This window comes from Schistocerca nitens, chromosome 2 (assembly GCF_023898315.1).
Source record: "Schistocerca nitens isolate TAMUIC-IGC-003100 chromosome 2, iqSchNite1.1, whole genome shotgun sequence".
In the NCBI taxonomy this organism is placed as follows: Eukaryota; Metazoa; Arthropoda; class Insecta; order Orthoptera; family Acrididae; genus Schistocerca; species Schistocerca nitens.
This window is the reverse complement of record NC_064615.1, coordinates 730094264-730118332: the sequence shown is the minus strand read 5'-3', so window position 1 is coordinate 730118332 and position 24069 is coordinate 730094264. Positions and strand designations below refer to the sequence as shown.

The window sequence follows — 24069 nt, the reverse complement described above, 5'->3', positions numbered from 1 at the left end:
AGCGTGAGTCGTGCTTGGGTAGTTCTGGTGGTAGAGCACTTGTCCGCGAAAGGCAAAGGTTCCGAGTTCGAGTCTCGGTCTGCCAGTAAGTTTCAAGCTGATTTTATTCAGGATTCCGATTCTCGATATCATTCCCCACTGTTTAGGCTAAAAAAAATATTCTTCAACATAATCTTCGTCCAGTGCGACGGCCTTACGCCATCTTCCTGGGAGGACGTATATGCCCGATTCTACCACTTTACTCGTCGACGTCGGAGACAACGTCTTGTTGCATGAGTAAGCTCCTGATCATTCAAGTACCTCTTCCCGCAGATTGCAATCTTCATTGCACCAAACAGATGGAAATCGGAAGGAGCGAGATCAGGGCTGTAGGATGGATAAAGACGAACAGGTCAATGAAATTTTGTGAGCTTCTCTTGGGTGTGCTGAATCGTCTGAGATCCTGCGTCGTCGTGAAGTTCGTTTGCATTTTTGTGGCGACGAACACGCTGAAGTCGTTTCTTCAATTTCCTGATGGTAGCACAATAGACTTGAGAGTTGATCGTTGCAGAATGAGGGAGGACATCAAACAGAATAACACCTTCAGAATCCCAGAAGACCGCCGCCATGACTTCACAAGCTGAGAGTGCGGCTCTGAACTTTTTCTTGGGAGGAGAAGTTATAACAATATATTTACTTTTGTGCGTTAACATACAGCTATAATTGGCGGTGGAAATATATTTGCAGAGAAAAGCACATAATGATATATATGGTATTTTAGGCCAAGAGACATAATTAGGTATTGTAGTGGTTTTGATTACCTTTACTGGTCAGGGCTAAGTGACTATTGAAAATATAATTGTTTTTGGATAGCTCAACATGAATTTTCTAAGGGACAGAAGTTTATCATGCGTTTACCAGTAGAATAAGATGCGGAGAAACAATTTTTTGTTTCGACGAAACAATTTGCGACTGTGAACCATCAAAATTTGCAGAAACATAAATGAAAATTAAATACGTATGGTCACGAAGTAGTGAGACATAGGGTCTATACTAAATAATTAGTCCATACACAAGTTCCATTTAACTTTGAATTTATAGCAGTCGATATACACTCCTGGAAATTGAAATAAGAACACCGTGAATTCATTGTCCCAGGAAGGGGAAACTTTATTGACACATTCCTGGGGTCAGATACATCACATGATCACACTGACAGAACCACAGGCACATAGACACAGGCAACAGAGCATGCACAATGTCGGCACTAGTACAGTGTATATCCACCTTTCGCAGCAATGCAGGCTGCTATTCTCCCATGGAGACGATCGTAGAGATGCTGGATGTAGTCCTGTGGAACGGCTTGCCATGCCATTTCCACCTGGCGCCTCAGTTGGACCAGCGTTCGTGCTGGACGTGCAGACCGCGTGAGACGACGCTTCATCCAGTCCCAAACATGCTCAATGGGGGACAGATCCGGAGATCTTGCTGGCCAGGGTAGTTGACTTACACCTTCTAGAGCACGTTGGGTGGCACGGGATACATGCGGACGTGCATTGTCCTGTTGGAACAGCAAGTTCCCTTGCCGGTCTAGGAATGGTAGAACGATGGGTTCGATGACGGTTTGGATGTACCGTGCACTATTCAGTGTCCCCTCGACGATCACCAGTGGTGTACGGCCAGTGTAGGAGATCGCTCCCCACACCATGATGCCGGGTGTTGGCCCTGTGTGCCTCGGTCGTATGCAGTCCTGATTGTGGCGCTCACCTGCACGGCGACTCTCATCGCTGAAGACGACACGTCTCCATTCGTCCCTCCATTCACGCCTGTCGCGACACCACTGGAGGCGGGCTGCACGATGTTGGGGCGTGAGCGGAAGACGGCCTAACGGTGTGCGGGACCGTAGCCCAGCTTCATGGAGACGGTTGCGAATGGTCCTCGCCGATACCCCAGGAGCAACAGTGTCCCTAATTTGCTGGGAAGTGGCGGTGCGGTCCCCTACGGCACTGCGTAGGATCCTACGGTCTTGGCGTGCATCCGTGCGTCGCTGCGGTCCGGTCCCAGGTCGACGGGCACGTGCACCTTCCGCCGACCACTGGCGACAACATCGATGTATTGAGCAATTCGGCGGTACGTCCACCCGGCCTCCCGCATGCCCACTATACGCCCTCGCTCAAAGTCCGTCAGCTGCACATTGCACATACGGTTCACGTCCACGCTGTCGCGGCATGCTACCAGTGTTAAAGACTGCGATGGAGCTCCGTATGCCACGGCAAACTGGCGGACACTGACGGCGGCGGTGCACAAATGCTGCGCAGCTAGCGCCATTCGACGGCCAACACCGCGGTTCCTGGTGTGTCCGCTGTGCCGTGCGTGTGATCATTGCTTGTACAGCCCTCTCGCAGTGTCCGGAGCAAGTATGGTGGGTCTGATACACCGGTGTCAATGTGTTCTTTTTTCCATTTCCAGGAGTGTATAATGAACTTACATCTTTTAAGATTTCCAGATACACATCGCACAATATAGCTTCTCACATGAATCTACTGCTATGCAGTGTGGCACTTTTACATTACACTAAAATAATATTTTTTAAACAATAATAATACGGTGGCAAGACATGCGTGTCCGACTCCAATTACAAGAGACAGAAGGATGAGTGACTGTTCATCGAAAATATCTCGTACATCAACAGAATGTGTAAAAATGTTCTTTTGTCCGCCTTTCGCGCAGCGGCTTTCAAAGTCAATAGCTCACTCTGTCTCTGACGGCGCTTTCACAATAAACGTCACGTCACAGGACGTTATTCGCTAACTGTAGCTGTTGCCGAGCGACTGCTCGGTTAGTGAATGATTTAAAATGGCAGGGTAATCATATGTTTCAAAGTGGTGTGGCGCCACTTGCTGTTTTGTTTCCGGTTAGAAGTGATTAACCCATGTTTCATCACCTGTGACGATGTTCGACAAAAAATTGCCACGATCAGCTGGGTAACGCGCAAGCAATTCCGCACAGATGGTCCGTCGTTCCTCTTTGTGGTCTTGTGTTAAGCGGCGAGGAACTCAGCAGGCAGACACACCTTTGAGTACCCAAACTGGTGGACGAGTGTCTCAGCACTGCTAACAGAGACGTCCAGTTGTGCAGCGAGGTGTCTGATTGCATCCGTCCGTCACCTCGGATGAGAGTGTCCGCACGTTCCAACATTGCCGGAGTCACAGCGGTGTGCGGCCGGCCGGCACGCGGGAGATCGGGCAGGTTTGTGCCACCTTACTGCAATGATGACAGACGCCTCGCCCAACGACTCACGATGCTTTTGTTCATTGCCAGGTCTCCGTAGACATTCTGCAAGCGCCTATGAAAATCTGCACTGCTCGGGTTTTCCGCCAAAAGAAACTCAGTGATCATTCTCTGTTTGGAACGCACCTCCGTTACAGACGCCATTTTGAAGGCTATGCGCAGCGCCAGCCCCCATCGGAACTTGACAGAACTGCAGGGGCTGAAGCGCGAATGTTCCACGGTGACCACCAGCGTATCGGACATTTTTTCAACCGAAATTGGCCGAATAAAGAATTGTGTTGTATCACTTATTGAACGCCCCTCCTAAACTGAAGAATTGTCTACTGACAGCACCCTCCACGTAAGGCTACTGTCTCAGGGGTACAACAGATATGCGGCCGGTGGTTGTGATATACTGTCCGAGACACAGTGTCGAGTATCCTCACCCTAGTTGTTCACCGGAGCTGACACGCCTGAATACATCTTGTGACTCTGTGTAAAATGGATGAATAATAAGAGTTTGATTTTGCCTTTTGTGGTAAAACACACAAGAAAAATGTAGGTGTAATATCGGGCACATTCTGTTAACAAATTTCTTGGCTCTTCTAGGGTTGACTAGTATCTTATCTGATGAGTTTGCTTATAGTGGTCCCACACACGGGCGATCGATCGCAGCTGTCCATCGTCATATCAAGTGATCTGTGAGTAGATCGCGTGTGAAGGAAAATATCAAATTGCAGTGATCGATCGCTGATCACTCGTAATTCCCAAGCCATCTGATAAACCACGTGTGACAGTTTTGCGGAGTGGCTGCCACTCACGTCACTAGTTATTAAGCATGCTGGTGTAGTTTTGTTTCGCTTTGCTATGCCGACGTGGAACAGGTCTTTACGTTCGAATTTATAGTTATTCAGGGAACACATACCACTATGAAAAGTGAAGCTGAAGGCGGAATTGCCCCTTGTATTAAGAATGAACACAAATGTAAACAGAACGATATTCTTAAGGGTTTGCAGTGAGCTGTATTTTGTATCTTGTGTTCCAGAACTAAAAATTCATGGGATGTTCATAGAATTAGTCACAACATGCTTGGCTTCATCTGGTGATTTTGACTTGTGTGTGATGTATTTACATGCATTGTCGTTTTTAACTTCTAAACAGAATGACGTAATACTAAGTGCACATTTTAATTTAAATGTTTAGGACATACCAGTTGTACAGCTATACGCAAGTCTCTAGTTGCTTCGCATCCTGTATCTATCCTTCATACAATTTACAAGAGTTGTTAAAACCAGCAGTTTCAGGACTGATACAGGTCTACACATTAGAGGTGTTTCGATTAACCCTGTGCCAGGGACTTAAGTGTGATTTGCAGAGTACCCATGTAGATGTAGATTTCAAAGCCAATGTGTATCTGCTCGTAGAAAGGAATTCACGGCTGTAAGACGTATTTGCGAAATACAGACTGGAAAGATGTACACAACACATTTGTCATCCGTGAAAAATCTAATTTATTCTATAATATAGCTTACAGTCCCCCAGATAAAAGATCCATCAAAAATGTAATAAATTACTAAACTTGAATTTTTCTCCGTATACATACGGAGAACAGCAGCAACTGCTGCTAAACATAGCAGTTAATGTTCCATGGCAGAAGTTTTCAAAATAATGGTTGAAATTGCTTCCCAAATCACTCGTTTGTCGCGGGAGAGCGACAGTAGACAATACAACTAGCCACCTGTCGCTCGTATGAGTGGCCCTTACAGAAGAGTTAATGGATGTCATAAAGAACTGGAAAATGATTCAAATGACACCTGCAAAGTCTGCAGCTTCTTTTAAAGAACTATCAAAAAGGATATATTAATGATCAATTGCTCATGAGAGAATGATTCATTTGCCAATCCTGGAAGCGCCGAAGCTTTTCCACAACTGTTGACTGCTTGTTTACTGAGTTGTCTATTACGCTGTAGTGTTATTCATTCAACCTATCGCGACTAAATTACGAACTGTTCTTAAATAAGTTTTGACGGGGACATTACGATCACAAAACAAAAAGTATAAAATGAGTTTACATGCATTGTTACCAACTATGCTAAAAATTCTTACTTACACGGAGCGCTTGGTGGCTGTAAATATTTGTACACTGTTCACCATGATACTCGAGTGTCATAGCGTGAACTAAAAGAAAATTCAACGGAGTTAAGTCAGTTTTCAAAGATATTCAGATTTCATATGAAGCATTTTACCTGCTACCAGACACTATTGAAGCCACATCGTTGATTGGTGTTACTATCGAACATACGCTATTTTGTGCTCTGGCAAACGGAGAAACAATTAGCCGGTAAAGTGGTTGAGCTGAACATATGTTTCAGGTGTTTCAAGTTATGTGGTGCAGCCCGTGGACAGATAACGAAGAAATCCCCAAGGACTTTGCAAACTGGAGAAGTTTTCCCAGGTTGGGAAAGCAGATATTAACTTCGGGCGGGGGGGGGGGGGGGGAGAATGTAATTGATGGCCCCTCCGTACTTCCAACCGATAACTATGCTGGCGGACAATGTACACTTAACAGCTGTCGGTCAACAGTGGTTTGCCAAAGAGATATTATCGTGGACTTTGTTATTACTCTACTGGCCATTACAACTGCACACCAAGAAGGTTATTAAATAAGTAAATTTTACTCAAAGGAATTACAGGCATTGTCTGCGGGTGGGCATTGATTTAAATCAGTAGGGAAAGATAAAAATTTGTTCTAGACCAGGATTCGAATCCACGTCCCCGCTCACTAGGCAGATGCATGACTACTGACTCGTCCCGACACAGTGGTCGTTGCAACTGGACTGCCTCAACACGCCTCCAATCAGATCCAAATTCTCAACATCGTCGAAAGGATGTGAGTAACGAGGATAACGAGCAAGCCGCACTACATTAGTACTGTGCGGATAAGTCGAGAATTTGAGTCAGACAGGAGACGTACTAGAGAAGTCCGTGCAATTGCGATGATCACTGTGACCGGATGGCGTAATGGTCAATGCATCTTCCTAGTAAGCACGATACCTCGAATCGAATCTCGGTCCAGCACAAATTTTCAACTTTTCCCACTGACTTAAATCAGATCAATATGGTGTCTGTTCTTTCTGACACATGTCCAAAGACTACAGGACTACATTTGTAGGCGATTTCGGGGGACACAGGCTACCAAATTGAATACACAGAGCCGCCATGTCTGACAGCAGGAACGGCTCTAACGCGGTGGGCCATCGAGTCGAAAGAAGCTTAGATGACCGGCACGAGGTCGTCATTTCATGCTGCTTCAGTTATGTACTTGTTCTTCAAAAAATGGTTCAAATGGCTCTAAGCACTATGGGAGTTAACTTCTGAGGTCATCAGTCCCCTAGAACTTAGAACTGCTTAAACATAACTAACCTAAGGACATCACACACATCCATGCCCGAGGCAGGATTCGAACCTGCGACCGTAGCGGTCGCGCGGTTCCAGACTGAAGCTCCTAGAACCGCTCGGCCACTCAGACTGGCACTTGTTCTTCAATCTTACTGGCCGGCGAATGGCGACGCCGTAGCCTATTGCCACACAACACCAGATGTTTTCAATCGATGACAGATCTGGAGAATGCACTGTCCAGGCCAACATCCTCTGTAACCAGATAGGTCAAGGAAGCACGGGCAATATGCACTCTTTTGAGGAAAGATGACATCCCTCACGTCACAGCCACCAGGCTGAACAAGTCAGATATGTAATGTATGTCCAATTTACCGGCTGTTCAAACCGAATGTGATTGTGTTGCTTACTCAATGGCGATCCGTACCATTACTCCAGATGCTGGATCCGTATCACGAGACGAATGTAACTTGGTAATGTTCATTGTCCTCTGGGCCTTCATACACCGATACTTCTATCTTAATGCTGTGTACAGTACCGGGACTTGTCTGAAAAGTCGGCGTGTTATGGCAACTGTATCAAGTGTTGTCGCTGGGCGTAACGCTGTTGGTAGGCCTCCCTCTGAGGTTCAGTCAAGGGAAACCGTAACAGTGGTCGCTATGCTGACAGTTCGTGGTGCTCCGACGTCGTCAGACTGCCAGCGCGATACTTGTCTTGCTGTAAAGAAGTCAATTTCCTGATACAAGCTACATGACATGACCAAACGGTCCTCCAAGGGGAGAGAATAGTATATCTGTCCTCTCAAACGCTAGTCGACGGGCCTGCTGAGATCCCTCCTGAACCAATCGATTACATATTCACATAACTCGTAGCCCGGAAGGCTAGCCGCGCGGTCTAACGCGCTGCTTCCGGAGTGGGAAGGCAGGACAGTCCCTGGCACGAATCCGCCCGGCGGATTAGTGTCGAGGTCCGGTGTGCCGGCCAGCCTGTGGATGGTTTTTAGGCGGTTTTCCATCTGACCCGGCGAATGCGGGGTGGTTCCCCTTATTCCACCTCAGTTACACTATGTCGGCGATTGCTGCGCAAACACTGTCTCCACGTACGCGTACACCACCATTACTCTACCACGCAAACATTTGGGGTTACCCTCGTTTGGTATGAGACGTTCCCAGAGGGGGTCCACTGGGGGCTGAACCGCACAGCAACCCTGAGTTCGGTGTGGGGCGGCGGTGGGGTGGGTCGACTGCTGTGGCCTGTTGTGGGGTTGTGAACCACTGAGGGCTACGGCGGGTCGAACCCTTTCCGTGGTTTCTAGGTCCCCGGTTCTACAAACACACACACACACACACACACACACACACACACACACACACACACACACACACACACACACTGCTTGGAATCCTGACCAACGCGAGTAGGGACATTGCGGAATGATTAACTACAGCCTCAATAGGCGATTATACTGCTGCTACCGAATTCTGACACGTGATGTCGACGTTTCTCCTTCTTACACGAGGCATAACACGATCTAACCACAAACAATGTTATGCGACCGATTTTGGTAAAACTGTAATATGCCGTAATTAAATTCCAATAAATTAGTAAGTCCATACAATCTAAATTAACCCCAAACTAGAAACAAGAGAGTAAGTATTACTTCCGTTAATGTCCACGATTGTCCCAGCCAACACCTAGATTTCCATACCAAATTCTTTTTCTGTTTAAATGTAGCTGGGAGCATACAGAGGTGACAAAAGTCATGGAATACTTCCTAATATTGTGTCGAACCTCCTTTTCCCTTGCGTAGTGCAACATCTCGACCTGACATGGCCTCAACAATATGTTGGAAGTTACATGCAGAAATACTGAGCTATGCTGCCTCTACAGCCGTCCATAACTGCAAAAGTGTTGCCAGTTTAGGAATTTGTGCACGAACTGACCTCTCGTTTATGTCCCACGAGCGGTCGGTGGGATTCATGTCGGGCGATCTGGCTGGCCAAATCATTCGCTCGAATTATCCAGAATATTCTTCAAAGTAGTCGCGAACAGTTGTGGTCCAGTGACGTGGCCCACTGCCATCTATAAAAATTCCATTGTTGTCTGGGAACATGAAGTCCATGATGGTTGCAAATGGTCTCCAAGTAGGCTAGCATAGCCATATCCAGTTAATGATAAGTTCAGTTGGAGCAAAGGACCCAGACCATTCCATATAAACACAGCCCACACCATTATGGAGCCACCACCAGCATGCAGAGTGCATTGTTGCCAACTTGGTTCCATGGCTTTGGGGTGTCTGCGCCACACTCCAACCCTACCATCAGCTCTTACCAACTGGAATGGGACTCATCTGACAAGGCTATGGTTTTTCAGTCGCCCATGGTCCAACCGAAATGGTCACGTATACTTATATGACTATGGTGTCCGTTCTTTCGGACATGTCCGAAAGAACAGACAACATAGCCATATAAGTAAATAGTTCTGGCAATACCGGCCATGACCTTCTTCTTCTGTGCGGATGCACACATATTCCCCGAACTCTTACGGGACTTGGTAAGGATGTATTCCACGAGTAATGAGTGTGTTGGGGTGGGACACTACGAATGTAGTGTGTGGACATATAAGGTGAGAATGTGGGTCTGGCGGGAGGCGTGCACGAGATAGTCCCTGCAGTCGCGCTATCCTCTGTGCCCTCGGTGGCTCAGATGGATAGGGCGTCTGCCATGTAAGGAGATGCCGGGTTCGAGTTCCGGTCGGGGCACACATTTTCACCTGTCCCCGTTGATATATATCAACGCCCGTCGGCAGCTGACGGTATTAATATAATTCTAATTTCGAAATGGTCACGAGCCCAGCAGAGGCGCTGCAGGCGATGTCGTGCTGTTAACAGAGGTAGTCGCATCGGTCGTCTGCCAAATTTCGCCGTACTGTTGTAACGGATACGTTCGTCCTACGTCGCACATTGATTTGTGCCATTATTTCACGCAGTGTTACTTGTCTGTTAGCACTGACAGCTTTGCTCAAACCCCGCTCCTCTCGGTAGTTAAGTGAAAGCCTTCGGCCATGGAGTTGTATATGGGGAGAGGTAATGCCTGAAATTTGTTATTCTCGGCACACTCTTGACACTGTGGGTCTCGGAATACTGAATCTCCTAACGATTTCGACCGCATCTCGTGGTCGTGCAGTAGCGTTCTCGCTTCCCACGCCGGGGTTCCCGGGTTCGATTCCCGGCGGGTCAGGGATTTTCTCTGCCTCGTGATGGCTGGGTGTTGTGTGATGTCCTTAGGTTAGTTAGGTTTAAGTAGTTCTAAGTTCTAGGGGACTGATGACCATAGATGTTAAGTCCCATAGTGCTCAGAGCCATTTTTCCTAACGATTTCTGAAATGAAATGTCCCGTATGTCTAGTTCCTGCTATCATTCCGCGTTGAAAGTCTGGTAATTCCCGTCGTGCGGCCTTAACCACGTCAGAAACCTTTTCACATGAATCATATGAGTAGAAATGACAGCTCTGCCAATACACTGCCCTTTTCTACCTTGTAAACGCGATACTGGCGCCATTTGTATATGTGCATATTGCTATCCCATGACTTTTTTGATCTCATTGTAAAGAGGACTGGTTGGGGAGAGGCGACTCGCACAGGAGGAACATAACCAGCGTCCAGTCATTAGCTGCGCTGCAGGCCTCGTCAAAGGGTGAACGCTGCCAGCGGTATGAGAAGCGTGGGTGAGAAGTTAGAACAGTGTATTGCGTGCGGGTTAAATTTTGCCAAAGGAATAACGTCTTTGTTGCCTCCCAAACTACAGGAAGCCACTGTTTTAATGTGATCAGTCGACTGGCGCCGGAGGAACGGGCCGCGAGCAGACAATGAAAGAATGCAGTTTCACGGCACCCTGGCCTCAGCAGGAAGCCAGTATTCTGGGAAAAGTTCGACACGAAGCAATACCAGGACACAAATTTATAAAGTGGAATGAGACAGGAGGCCATTTGGCACTCGTATGTTTAAGAACATGGACGTGCAGCTCTCAGGCTGGCAACTAGTTAATGGCTTTGTTGACTCTGTAAAGATACAGTAAGAGCTTCTGCCACCGGATAATATGGGTAAAATCTAGAGTGGCAGAAGATAGACAGCTTGTATGTAAACAAAACTGTCAGTCGACAACATGGCGGATAACACAGTGCGCCTGTGTAAAATACGTGACAAAAAGTGTTTGCGCTGTTACAGAAAAGAAGAAAGGCCAAGAAAAAACAAGGAGAGGAGGATGTAAGTAAAATGAACAACTGATAGTGCGTAACTTTAAACTCGCGAAATTGAAGTAAATGATTGGAATCGTTGCTTTTGCACAGGCCAGCTGCAGCATCCAAACTGCTGTCGAAATTGTACCACTGTAGAAACTGAAGATACATGTAATTTGCCAGCTGAAGATGGGTGAAAACCCGAAATGCATATTGGCTTAAGTAGAACGCATTAAAAAAAGTGGCTGGTTGCTATATGTTTATAGTAAAATATCATTATCCACGGCCACGGAGCTCAACAGCCCAAATAAAAATGGACAAATTGTTGTAGAAGAGAAACTGCTGTGTGTACTTACAGGAGACCTGGTTGGCCAAAAAGCCAAGACAGGATAGGTGGTGAGGGTCAGGAGCTGCTTATACTGAACCCCGACACTAAAAACTGGTTAATTATCTTTAAACTGAGTAAGGAACGGAGATCGTTGCAGTATTAGACTGGACCAGATTGGCCAGGACTCGGAAGGATCACTGTCATTGGTGCTCAGGATCATGCACAAGTAAAAAGTCTGCTTCTTGCCAGGAGTACTCTGTGGAACGCTTTGTCCGTGAGAAGGGCTTCGATTCCGGACTCTGAGGCAGCCCAGATACAGAATTCCAACCACCACGGTTGCCACTCACAGGCGCCCGTAACGCCAAGTGTGGTGAGCCACTGTGGAGTTCGTAAACCAAGTGATAGGATGCACACGAAGTTTTCAGACTAACGTTAGTGCTTTTACGTTCCTAATTCAAGTAAAGCCATTTGTAATCTCCGATTCAACATGTGCTCAATCAAGATAGCGGACGTACGCAAGACTCTTTCCGTAGTTCTTTCTTTCATCTCTGATTAAATCCGGCAATCACTGCACTACTTCTGCAAACTCAACTCAGTTGTTCCCCGAAGTGTTGTGTCGACTTAAACGTATTCATCTCAACTTCGCCGGCCGAAGTGGCCGTGCGGTTAAAGGCGCTGCAGTCTGGAACCGCAAGACCGCTACGGTCGCAGGTTCGAATCCTGCCTCGGGCATGGTTGTTTGTGATGTCCTTAGGTTAGTTAGGTTTAACTAGTTCTAAGTTCTAGGGGACTAATGACCTCAGCAGTTGAGTCCCATAGTGCTCAGAGCCATTTGAACCATTTGAACCATCTCAACTTCATTACCTGATCTTGTCAAGATGTTGTTACTTTAATTTCGTTGGAAGCCTGTATTAACACTCAGCGATTCATGTCTTTATGTACTTGTGTTTAACTTGAAGTCCACCACTAATTATAATGAACAGGGTTTTATAGTGACCATTGTTTCATTTAGTAGGTTAATGAAACTCCCTAGTTTTACTATCTTGTGACTTATCACACACATGCTTCACATATGCTAGAGCCACCCATGTTTAATGAGCTAAACTTATTAAGTTATCCGTGAATCAAAATGTGTAATTAAATACACATGATTCTATGTGGAGTGAGCTGATTGTCCGTAAAGTCACCCGGTACAGCTGTTTCTGACATCCACAGGGATATATCTGTGGTTCAGCAATAAGCGCACAGCAACAAACATCCATATACGGTTGTGCGTAGATGGCCTTAGATCTATCTAATTGTTGCGGTAGTGCGAAATACGCGGGTTGCCCAGAAAGTAATGCACCGCATTTTTTCTTTAACAATTCTTTATTGAACATGATGAGAATTACACACAAGAAAGAATGGTGTTTTATCCACATACCCTATTTTTCCACGTAATCTCTGTTCCGTTCTATAGCCTTCCTCCAGCGCGAAACAAGGGCGTGTATGCCCTGTCGGTACCAATCCCTGCCCCGGTGGCGGAGCCAGAGTTTCACTGTGTGAATCACCTCCTCATCGTCCTCAAAATGTTTTTCACGAATGGCATTCTTTAATAGCCCAAACCAGTGGAAGTGCGGGGGGCTAGGTCACTGCTGTAGGGTGGATGGGGTAGCACTGGCCAACCCTGTTTTGCGATGTATTCAGCAGTCCTCAGACTTGTGTGGGGCCGGGGGTCGAGCGTTACTACGTTGCACCGAAACATCTCCTGGGTTGCTTTGGCGCCGAGGTCGCCGGGAGCGCGTCTTGAGTTTTGTTAATGTGTTGTATGCTTCTGAATTAATGGTACCGCCTCTTGGCTTCACATCAATGAGAATCACACCTTCACAGTCCCAGAATACGGTGATCATGACCTTACCGGCGGAAGCAATTGCCTTGAATTTTTTTCTTCTGCGGGGAGTGGGAATGGCGCCATTCCATCGACTCATGTTTTGTTTCGGGCTCAAAATGGTGAACCCAGGTTTCATTACCTTTCATAATTCGGGACAAGAAGGTCTCCCCCTCAGCTTTAACACGTTTCAACAAATCAAAACAAATGTTTTTTCTGTGTTCTTTGTGATTCACTGTTATACACTGAGGGACCCATCTCGCACACACTTTTGAATATCCAAGGGCGCGGATAATTGCATCCATACCTCTTTTCCTGACTGACAGATGCAGCGCCATATGCCGAGTCGTAATGCGTCTGTCCTCGCGAATAACATCGTTAGCTCGCTGCAACACGTCAGGTGTGACAGCCGTGGTTGGTCTCCCGACCGCTGCAAATAGTGGAACTCGGCCGAACCGCCTTTTGATGACCTCATCCTCCGTGCCCAGCGACTACCTGTACTCCTCTCGATAGCAGATGCTCCACAGACTTTGCACAAGCCTTCGTGCATATTCCCCCCAGTTTCTTTCTCTGCAGTGAGAAATTCAATGACGGCACGTTGCACACAACTTATAGACGCCATTATGAACCTGTCCTGTAGTTCCGCTACCTGCCGGAAGTGACGCAAACTTGGCGCGCTCACTCAGGAGACTTGAAATAATACAAAGGTAACGTTTCGCTTTCGTAGCATTGTTTTCGGCTAAGAAAAAGAATGTGGTGCACTACTTTCTGGGCGATTCTCGTACTAATCGACTGTATATCCGAGCATGTAGTACTGTTCATTTTAACGGTTATTGCATACCACCTATACGGTGTTGCAATTTTAATGGTCAGCAGTGTTTTTCCACTAGCGGTTGACGTGAGAGGAGCTGGCGTTGCTGCAGGTGGCTGTTTACGCGGGGGCGGAGCGACCCCTGGGATTGCCGCCGCCGCCAACCGCCCCCTACTTCGGCGCGGACGGCTTCGGCGACCTGCAGCTAGACGGAGATGCCTCGCCGGACCCCGACCGCTACGTGCGCGACCTCAACGCTTCCGACGCGCTCGTCCAGATGGCTGCCAAGGAGCCTGGTATTGCACTCTTCATATCATGCTCAGCACCTACACACACACACACAAACACACACACCAGTAGCAATACCTCCTGTAACACTTTCCAAGCACAGCAGCCCTTCCCCCCTGCCGTCCACCTGCTCCATTATTCTAACGGCACCAGTTTGCTTGACCCTTCGGCATTCTCAAAGATCCAATGTGACAACTGCATGTCCTGGTATCATCTCCTGCACTTAACAGTCAACTCTTCTCCCTTAAACCGTGTTATTTATGATAGGGTGAATTCAATCACCCCTACTTCACCTTACCATATGCGAACATTCCATGCAAAAAATATCTGTCGACTGCCAAATAACGTGAAGTTCCGTTTACTGACTGCCCAACACGAAGTCCACAATGGATTAAAACTATTAACAGGCAGAAAATGGGAATTAGGTTCTTCCACTGCCACCTACACTGATGAACCAAAACATTGTAACCACCTGCTTAATATCTTGTTTGGCGTCTTTGAAACGAAACTCATCACCGATTCTGCGTATTAGGCATCTGACAGTTTATTGGTAGGTTTGTGGAGGTATGTGTACTCCCAGGTCATGTACAAGTGTATTCGGAAAGCAAGGTCCGATCGGTCGCGTAATTAAAACCACAGTGAAAATAAAAAAAAATTATTCGCCACAGTTAGCCACACCTTCCAGTTACCTCTCTAAACAGTCGCCGCTTAGACTTAGATTTGTCGTGGCATTGTACAGACTTTCCAGTATCCTCGTCACAGAATGCAGCCGCCTGTGTTTTCCGCCAATTCTCTACTCTGGCGCCGGCCGCTGTGGCCGAGCGATTCTAGGCGCTTCAGTCCGGAACCGCGCTGCTGATACGGTCGCAGGTTCGAATCCTGCCTCGGGCATGGATGTGTGTGATGTCCTTAGGTTAGTTAGGTTCAAGTAGTTCTAAGTTCTAGGGGACTGATGACGTCACAAGTCCTATAGTGCTTAGAGCCATTTTGAATCTACGCTGGTTTGCTTTCGTTGTTTGTGCCAAAATGTTGTTTTCGTAGCCATTGGTTCATGTGAGCAGAGGTGAACAACGGAGGGAGCCAATTAAGGGCTGTATTGTGGGTGATCAAACACTTCCCATCGAAAACGTTGCAGGAGCGTTTTCATTGCCCTCACAGATTGCGGCTGAAAATTGCCTTGAAGAAAGAAATGCATGACATTTATGTTATGTGAGCTACATAGCTTCAGGATAAATCTCTCACCAGATCCACATATTTGGCGGGAGACACTGTAGTTTTAGGGATGTCCACGTGATCACCTAGCGCTCTGAACTGGAAAGAACGACGTGAAGTGATCGACAGGCACACTAAAGACACTGGCCAGCACATCTCTGCAGAGTTCCACAGGATTTTCACAGTGGTTCCCATTTCGCGCCTAATCGGACCTTACTTTCCGAATGCGCCTCGTAAATCGCGTAAATAACGGGCCGCTGGTTTGCGTACGAGGTGATGGCGCCCGATAGTGACCCAGGTAGGTTCCATAGGATTTACATCAGACGAATTTGACGCCGATATATCAGCGTCAGTTCTGGCTCTGAGACACGGACAACTATATTGCTGAATGATGACTTCGCCGTCGGGGAAGACGTCAAGCGTGAAGGGATGCAGGTGGTTCGCAGCTGTTAGCATGTCTTCGATTACTACCACAGGTCCCATGCAAGCGCAGGAGAAAGTCTCCCATAGCATAATACTGGACCTACCAGCCTCCGTCCGTGGCGCGTTGAACGTTTCGAGCAACCGTTCGCCTCGATGGCGACATTTATGGAGACGACATCGACCTAATGCGGCGAAAATGTCATTCACCCGAAGAGTCGACACGTTTCCACTGATCGATCGTCCACTCCCGATGTTCTCGTGCCTAGTGCAATCGTAATTGACGATGTCGTTGGGTCAACATCTGAACATGTAGAGGTGGTGTGTTGCGCAGCTCCTTGTTCAACAATGTACAATGAATGGTCTGTTCCGAAACACTTGTGCGTGCACCAGCTTTCTGCTCTTTCGGCAGAGATACCACAAATCAAGAACTTCCCTGCTTTACACAGCAGACAAGCCTCCGAACCCCACGTTCTGTGAAGAGTCGTGAACGCCCAGCTATTTAGCGCCTAGTGGTAGTTTCACTGTTCTTCTACATCTTCCTGTAGATGCTAACGACGGTAGCACGCGAACATGCGACCAGCTTCGCCGTTTTCGAGATATCCGTTCACAGACTGTGCGTAATAGTAATCTGCCCTGTGCCAGAGTCGCTTATCTCAATGGATGTTCCCATTTGCAGCCCATATCTTCGCTAGAGTGATCCCTCGTCCTCGTCTGCTTCGCTTAAGTACTTTTGTTGCCGCGTCACTTTCCCTCAAGTCCAACAAGCGGCAATCGACGCCGCGGTGGGCAGAGGTCATAATATTTTGGCTTATCAGTGTACACCCACAAAAGTCCTGCTGACCACTCCTTACCTTTAGCAACGAGTTTTGGGTTTCTGCTCCCGTTAAATTCTGTCACCACCTACAAGCTATGGAGTGTTAGTCTCGCCACCTATTCTCAATAGGACGATTCTCTCTTTCTCGCCTCCTTTACCAAATACTTGAATGCTAAACGCTCATCATATTTCTAAAAGACATACGGAAACCACACAAATTCTGCAAATTTGAGCACTAAAACCCTATACTGTTCTGTCTGCTCACTGAGCTTGGTTCACCACCGCATCCCAAGGAATGTACACTCCTGGAAATGGAAAAAAGAACACATTGACACCGGTGTGTCAGACCCACCATACTTGCTCCGGACACTGCGAGAGGGCTGTACAAGCAATGATCACACGCACGGCACAGCGGACACACCAGGAACCGCGGTGTTGGCCGTCGAATGGCGCTAGCTGCGCAGCATTTGTGCACCGCCGCCGTCAGTGTCAGCCAGTTTGCCGTGGCATACGGAGCTCCATCGCAGTCTTTAACACTGGTAGCATGCCGCGACAGCGTGGACGTGAACCGTATGTGCAGTTGACGGACTTTGAGCGAGGGCGTATAGTGGGCATGCGGGAGGCCGGGTGGACGTACCGCCGAATTGCTCAACACGTGGGGCGTGAGGTCTCCACAGTACATCGATGTTGTCGCCAGTGGTCGGCGGAAGGTGCACGTGCCCGTCGACCTGGGACCGGACCGCAGCGACGCACGGATGCACGCCAAGACCGTAGGATCCTACGCAGTGCCGTAGGGGACCGCACCGCCACTTCCCAGCAAATTAGGGACACTGTTGCTCCTGGGGTATCGGCGAGGACCATTCGCAACCGTCTCCATGAAGCTGGGCTACGGTCCCGCACACCGTTAGGCCGTCTTCCGCTCACGCCCCAACATCGTGCAGCCCGCCTCCAGTGGTGTCGCGACAGGCGTGAATGGAGGGACGAATGGAGAGAGTCGCTTCTGCCTTGGTGCCAATGATGGTCGTATGCTTGTTTGGCGCCGTGCGGGTGAGCGCCACAATCAGGACTGCATACGACCGAGGCACACAGGGCCAACACCCGGCATCATGGTGTGGGGAGCGATCTCCTACACTGGCCGTACACCACTGGTGATCGTCGAGGGGACACTGAATAGTGCACGGTACATCCAAACCGTCATCGAACCCATCGTTCTACCATTCCTAGACCGGCAAGGGAACTTGTTGTTCCAACAGGACAATGCACGTCCGCATGTATCCCGTGCCACCCAACGTGCTCTAGAAGGTGTAAGTCAACTACCCTGGCCAGCAAGATCTCCGGATCTGTCCCCCATTGAGCATGTTTGGGACTGGATGAAGCGTCGTCTCACGCGGTCTGCACGTCCAGCACGAACGCTGGTCCAACTGAGGCGCCAGGTGGAAATGGCATGGCAAACCGTTCCACAGGACTACATCCAGCATCTCTACGATCGTCTCCATGAGAGAATAGCAGCCTGCATTGCTGCGAAAGGTGGATATACACTGTACTAGTGCCGACATTGTGCATGCTCTGTTGCCTGTGTCTATGTGCCTGTGGTTCTGTCAGTGTGATCATGTGATGTATCTGACCCCAGGAATGTGTCAATAAAGTTTCCCCTTCCTGGGACAATGAATTCACGGTGTTCTTATTTCAATTTCCAGGAGTGTATAAACGTACCTTCATGTCCATACACTACGTATCATGTCCCAGGGTGACTTATCCAACTCTTCCTTCCTGAGTCAGATACCTGTGCGGAAATCTGTCCTTCCTAGCAGCAGCTAAAGTACTTTTCTTCCCTATCCCATCCATAAATCACGGCTACGTTCGTTACAACCGCACCTCCGACTTCTTAAAGTCAAACTGCGTAATAGCTAGAGCACAGCTCCATTAACAACTCAAGACCCAATCAAGCCTCCGATAGCCTTATAGAGCGAGGTGGTACAATGTTTAGCAAGAGAGCCACACGGCAATCGTTTTTTAAATTTTTGATATTGATTTCGAGGATTAAGGTTTAACGCCCGTTGACAACTAGGTCATCTGGCCAAGAATAATGAAAGAAAGCGGTCGTACCGTTCTCAAGCAAACCATCCCAACATTTGCCCTAAGCAGTTTACAGAAGCTCCGAGAAACCTAAATCCGGATGGTTGAACATAGCTTTAAACGCCGACCTTTCGTAATGCGAACCTACAGATTAGAGGGGGACAATATGGGAATCGGAGTTTTGTAATTATTCATATTGATGGTACATGAAATTCGGAACTCAATATCAATGGTACAAAGCCGCTCCAATCAATCCTCAAAATTTCTGTAGAAAATCGATTTAGAAATTTCCCGAGCAACTTTAATTCATTAACTCCCAAAGCTTCATACGAACAGGTCTCGGAAGGTCCAACAGTACTGACCGACCGCCGTGCCATCCACAGCCGATAGGCGTCGCTGGATGCGGTTATGCAGGGTCAGCACACTGCTCTCCCAGACGTTGTCAGCTTTCGTGACCTAGGCTGCTACTTCTCAATCAAGTAACTCCACAGTTGGCCTCACAAGTGCTGGGTAAGTCCCACTTGCCAACAGCACTCGGTAGATCTGGACAGTCACCCCTCCATGTGCTAGCCAATCCCGAGTGCGCTTAACTTTATTGATATGATGGGAACCGGTGTTATCACTATGGCAAGGTCGTTGGCTTAATTCACTAAAGGAAGGACAAATTTCGACGGGTCGAGCCGTAGTCGTTAGATTTTCGCTCAGTTCGGATACTTACGTCATTCAAATATAAAATTCGTCAAATCTGTGTTAATTAACACGTATATAATTGAAATTTTTATGAAATTGCACGTGCGTTGACCGGAAATGCGGCACTACAGAGCGCCCCTCTACAGAGAGTGTTAACTGTATTTGTTAGCTGAGTTATTCGAACCAATGATTACCAGTCCGGAGCACTACCAAGAGGACCACGCATCTCCTCGAGAATTGTTAATTTAAGTCCCTAGGGGAACTTTAAAGTCGATTTTCTCGAGAATTTTTGAATAGGTCTGTGTGGTACGGTAAGGTTCGGCTCTCCCTCACTGTTGTTACATCGGCTTGCAATCCTAGAGGAGGCAACTTTACACCCTCCCCTCCGGCTGTTGCTGTTGGTGGGGGATGGCTGTTTGTTATATGAAACTCAGTACTGTCACCACCTATATTTTTTTAAATGCACAGCATTTTTGCAACTGTCAGTTGCAGGATACTAAACAGGTCCTAATGGACGGCACTTAGGGGTGAGTCCAGTGTGTATGTGATTCCGTCCAACAGACTTACCACGACGTTGTGGCCACGGTATCATTCATAGACACACTCACAAGTACTAACTGTTGTTGGGCATTTCCTGTTGCTCTGCGAAAGTATCTTTGCGCCTATTACGACAGCTAGCTTGATTGCTCTGCTGGTAGCCTCCTCTTCTCAGACATATGGCCAACACACCGAACAGCCAAGCGCGACGCTGAAGCTAAAGTCAGAACGGCCACCATGTTGGCATAACGAGACCGTTGTTCTGAGAATTGCACTTAAAAATATAGAACAGCCGGAGGATGCACATAACGCACTGAAGTCCACAGGAAGTTTACTGCAATTCGGGCAGTTAACCGTGATGCTGCTGTAAGCTGCTATCTTGGTTTAGAAGCTGTTAGACAGTGTTGCAGCGGACGAAAGTCAGCAAATTTTTTAATATGTTCTGTTCGAAATTGTTAACCAGTTTTTTTCCATTTGTAACAGATGCAGTGGAGTCCACAGGAGCCAGGTTCAAATTGTGGCCAGGCAGTTTCGATATAGGTTCCCGTTGTTTTCAGCAAGTCTTTTGAGACAAATTTCGGCCTGGTTGTTTCATCAAAGAATCACCAGATTTCCTTTTTCAACTTTGTTACACTGAGTTATTATTTCGTCTATAATGTGCTCCATGTTGCCGAAATGTCCACTTCTAACGTTTCTTGGGCTCCTCTTTACACCCCAACAACACTGGTAAAAATAGGAAGTAGAAAATTGCAGGCCTTAGTGTATATTTTTTTATTCTAATATGGTGGGGGCGGCGTAATTTGTTAGTTGCATTCAATCTTTCCGTTAGAGACATGAAGTGCAAATTGCTATCACGGAACGAAAAACACTTGTCTATTTTTTTTAAAATGAATGGCCACGTAGGAATCGACAATTTCATTCTGGTTTCGGTTATCGAATTACGAATATTCGCCCACCATTAACTGCGGCACAAGATTGTCTCCCTGTTACACTACATCGCATCAAATTTTTGTTCGACATTTATTAAGCGACACTGATTTTTCTTTGAAAATTTATTTTCTACGTCTGCGAAATAAACTGTTTAAAACGTTCAATGTACTGTGAATAAAACATATGCTTCTTTAGATCTTACTCTTGCCCCTCGTATATTCTGGTAGGAAATTTCAATTAAACCAAAAAATACAGAATGTATGGAATGATATCCAGTACAAATTCAATACCCTCTAAGTTCTTTCCTGTAAATTACAGTTGTCATTGTAGATTTAAACTTTTATTTGTCTTTACATCAACTTATTTTCCTACGGAACAGTATCAGTACTTTCTAGAAAATTATTCAGAGAAGCTATTACGTAAACCACGTTCTATCAAGCGACACACAAATTTGCTTTAATTCTGCCAATGAAATGTCATTTATTTTGCATGAAACTTCGTTTGTTGCAGTGTTCCATTTTGAAACAATCTAATTTTCTTCTCCATTACCTGGCCTATTCTTTCATAATCTAAACATCTGTCCATAAAAAAGATAATATAAAAATAACCCACATTTGGTACCATCATTTTACACTCACAAAAAGAAGTCTTTTCCCTTTTGTTTCTGACTACTGCTTTTCCTAACATTTTCTAAAAATTCACGAAGTGACACAACAAAATATTCAGTAACTTTCCACTATTTTCTTTTGACACAGAATGGACTTATTGAGTTTGTACATCACGTCTCGGCGATCGCAGTACGTCTCGTCAGAGTACGTCCACCTCAGATCAGGTCAACTAAAGGAACATAAATACAAAAATGCAATGAAGCGCCTCTTCGTCTCGTAGACTAAACTACAATGGCTGCTGTCCTTTCTTATCAAGCAGCTGTTTCATTTCACACAAATAAATACTCTGTGGACTTGCAGTGTTCTATGAGGCTGAATGCGTATGCTTCCATATAGTTCCACTAGTTTCCTGGTCTGGCGCGCAACGGCCTGAGTGGCCAACTTCAACACTGATAACTCGGAAACGGCGAAACCTATCGATTTTTTTCTTAACAATTATTTCTCATCGCAACCTACCCTGCATCGCCCTTACAAGCTATTCACTGTGCGTCTGACCACCCTGTGTACTGTAACTGCCGCAGAGCAGCAATTTTGGCGCTGCCAACCCCCTTACAGCAGGGGGAATATGAACAACCGTTAAATAAAGAAATACTGGAAATACGAACGCCACTCCCAGCTGAAGATGGCGTACAGGTACATAAATGTGTGTTTTAATGCACTACCTTCATAAAATGTGTGTTATATACAAGCCGAATAACATTTTGGTTATCGCTCTTTGTCATTTCAGCATGTGTAGTAATGTGAACGTTGGCTTCCTTGAGAACTAACTCTGAGATTGTGTCACAATTTCCGCGGATATATACGTGTTAGACTCGAGAACGTGTGCTAAAGATTTTGATCCGCTTTCCTGTGTGTCTCTTTAAATATCCTCCCCCATTTTTAAGTGCAAGATGTGATCACACGGTCATTTTTAAGTTATTTGTTTGCAGGGAAGCTGTCGCTGCTGTGCCTGGGCCCGCTGACTAACATAGCTCTGGCCGTGCAGACGGACCCCTACTTTCTGTACAACCTCAAGGAAATCGTTGTGCTCGGGGCCAGTGTGGAAGGTGAGGGAACCCCCTACTCGTACCGACACACTTCCTGGAAATGTACGAGGGGCGTTCAGTAAGTAATGCAAAACATTCATTTTCTCGGCCAATTTCGGTTGAAAAAATGCAGAATTTGTTGTGGGACATCGTGGAATATTCGCGCTTCAGCCCCTATAGTTTCATGAAATTCCGATAAGTGGCGGCGCTATACGTAGCCTTAAAAATGGCGTCTGTAACGGAGGTGCGTTGCAAACAGAGAGCTGTCATTGAGTCTCATTTGACGGGAAACCAGAGCACCGCCGATGACCGTAGGCGCTTGCAGAATGTCTGCGAAGACTTGACAGTAAACAAAAGCACGGTGAGTCGCTGGACGAGGCGTCTGCCATCATCTCAGAAAGGTCGCCCAAACCTGTCCGGTCTCCCTCGTACCGGCCGACCGCACACAGCCTCAGGAAATTGAAGAGACAACTTCAGTCTGTTCGTCACCACAAAAATGGAAACGAACTTCTCCTTCTCCATGACAACGCAAGGCCTCACACAACTCTGCCACCCGAGAGATCCTCACAAAACTTCACTGAACTGTTCTTCCGCATACACCCTACAGCCCGGATGTCGCATCGCCCGACTTCCATCTGTTTGGCTCAATGAAGGGTGCACTCAACGTGAAACAGTACGTGCCATGACGGGGAAGTTATTGATGCAGCAAGACGTTGACTCCGACGTCGACCAGTACAGTGGTACCTTGCGAGCATACAGGCTCTCCCAGTAAGGTGGCGTAAGGCCTTCGCATTCAACGGAGATAATGTTGAAAAACAGGTCTTCGTAGCCAAAAGAATAAGGAATAATATGGTGTATTGAAATCCTGTATAAAACCAGCCTGCTTTGAGATAAAAATGTGTAGCACTACTTATTAAACGCTCCTTGTAGCATAGCAAGATGGTGCTCTATGTTAGCTCTACTGTCAATCTCCACTCTACAACCGTGCATGTTGTACTGTGTCTGTGTTACTAGTCACCAGTATCACATTCAAATCAGGACCATTATATTTCTCTTTCATGAAGAGCAAAAGTTATTAGTATAATAACATATCTTAAAAATGTATGTACGTAAAATTAATGTTAGCATGTACCGGTAAACAGTTGCAAGTGCAAAACTCGTAATAAGATACAAATCTGTGGAACAGGCTAGTGTTTTTAAATGCCTTCGATATAGTTTCTTTGTACAAAACCAATGCATTGACTTCAAAATTAAATGATTCTCTAGTTTATGTGGGAGAATTAAAACACTATTAGACGGATAAGCCAGAGATATTTATAAAATTTTATAGAACAATGGCAGTGCTTGCAATCCTTTATGGACTGACATAAAAAACTATAACGAAGATTCCATGCAGGGGAAATGAAGTGCCTGGGCTCGATTTTAGGATACACAATAGATTATTACATCCAAAATAAAGATACGAGACTGTGGTATACGTATTAATTGCAAGAAAATTAAGGATATCGAATAAATTTGTT

The 24069-nt window shown here is 46.6% G+C and overlaps 1 protein-coding gene across 3 annotated transcripts in view; it reads left to right on the top strand.

Moving 5' to 3' along the window:
* The window catches only part of LOC126234588 (uncharacterized), a 185165-nt gene that overhangs the window by 147248 nt on the left and 13848 nt on the right, over window positions 1-24069 (top strand). For all 3 annotated transcript variants that reach the window (XM_049943300.1, XM_049943301.1, XM_049943302.1), the window contains 2 exons: window positions 13999-14182; window positions 22454-22570. In XM_049943300.1, coding sequence (XP_049799257.1) covers window positions 13999-14182; window positions 22454-22570 — 301 coding nt within the window. The remainder of the gene's footprint in view (window positions 1-13998; window positions 14183-22453; window positions 22571-24069) is intronic.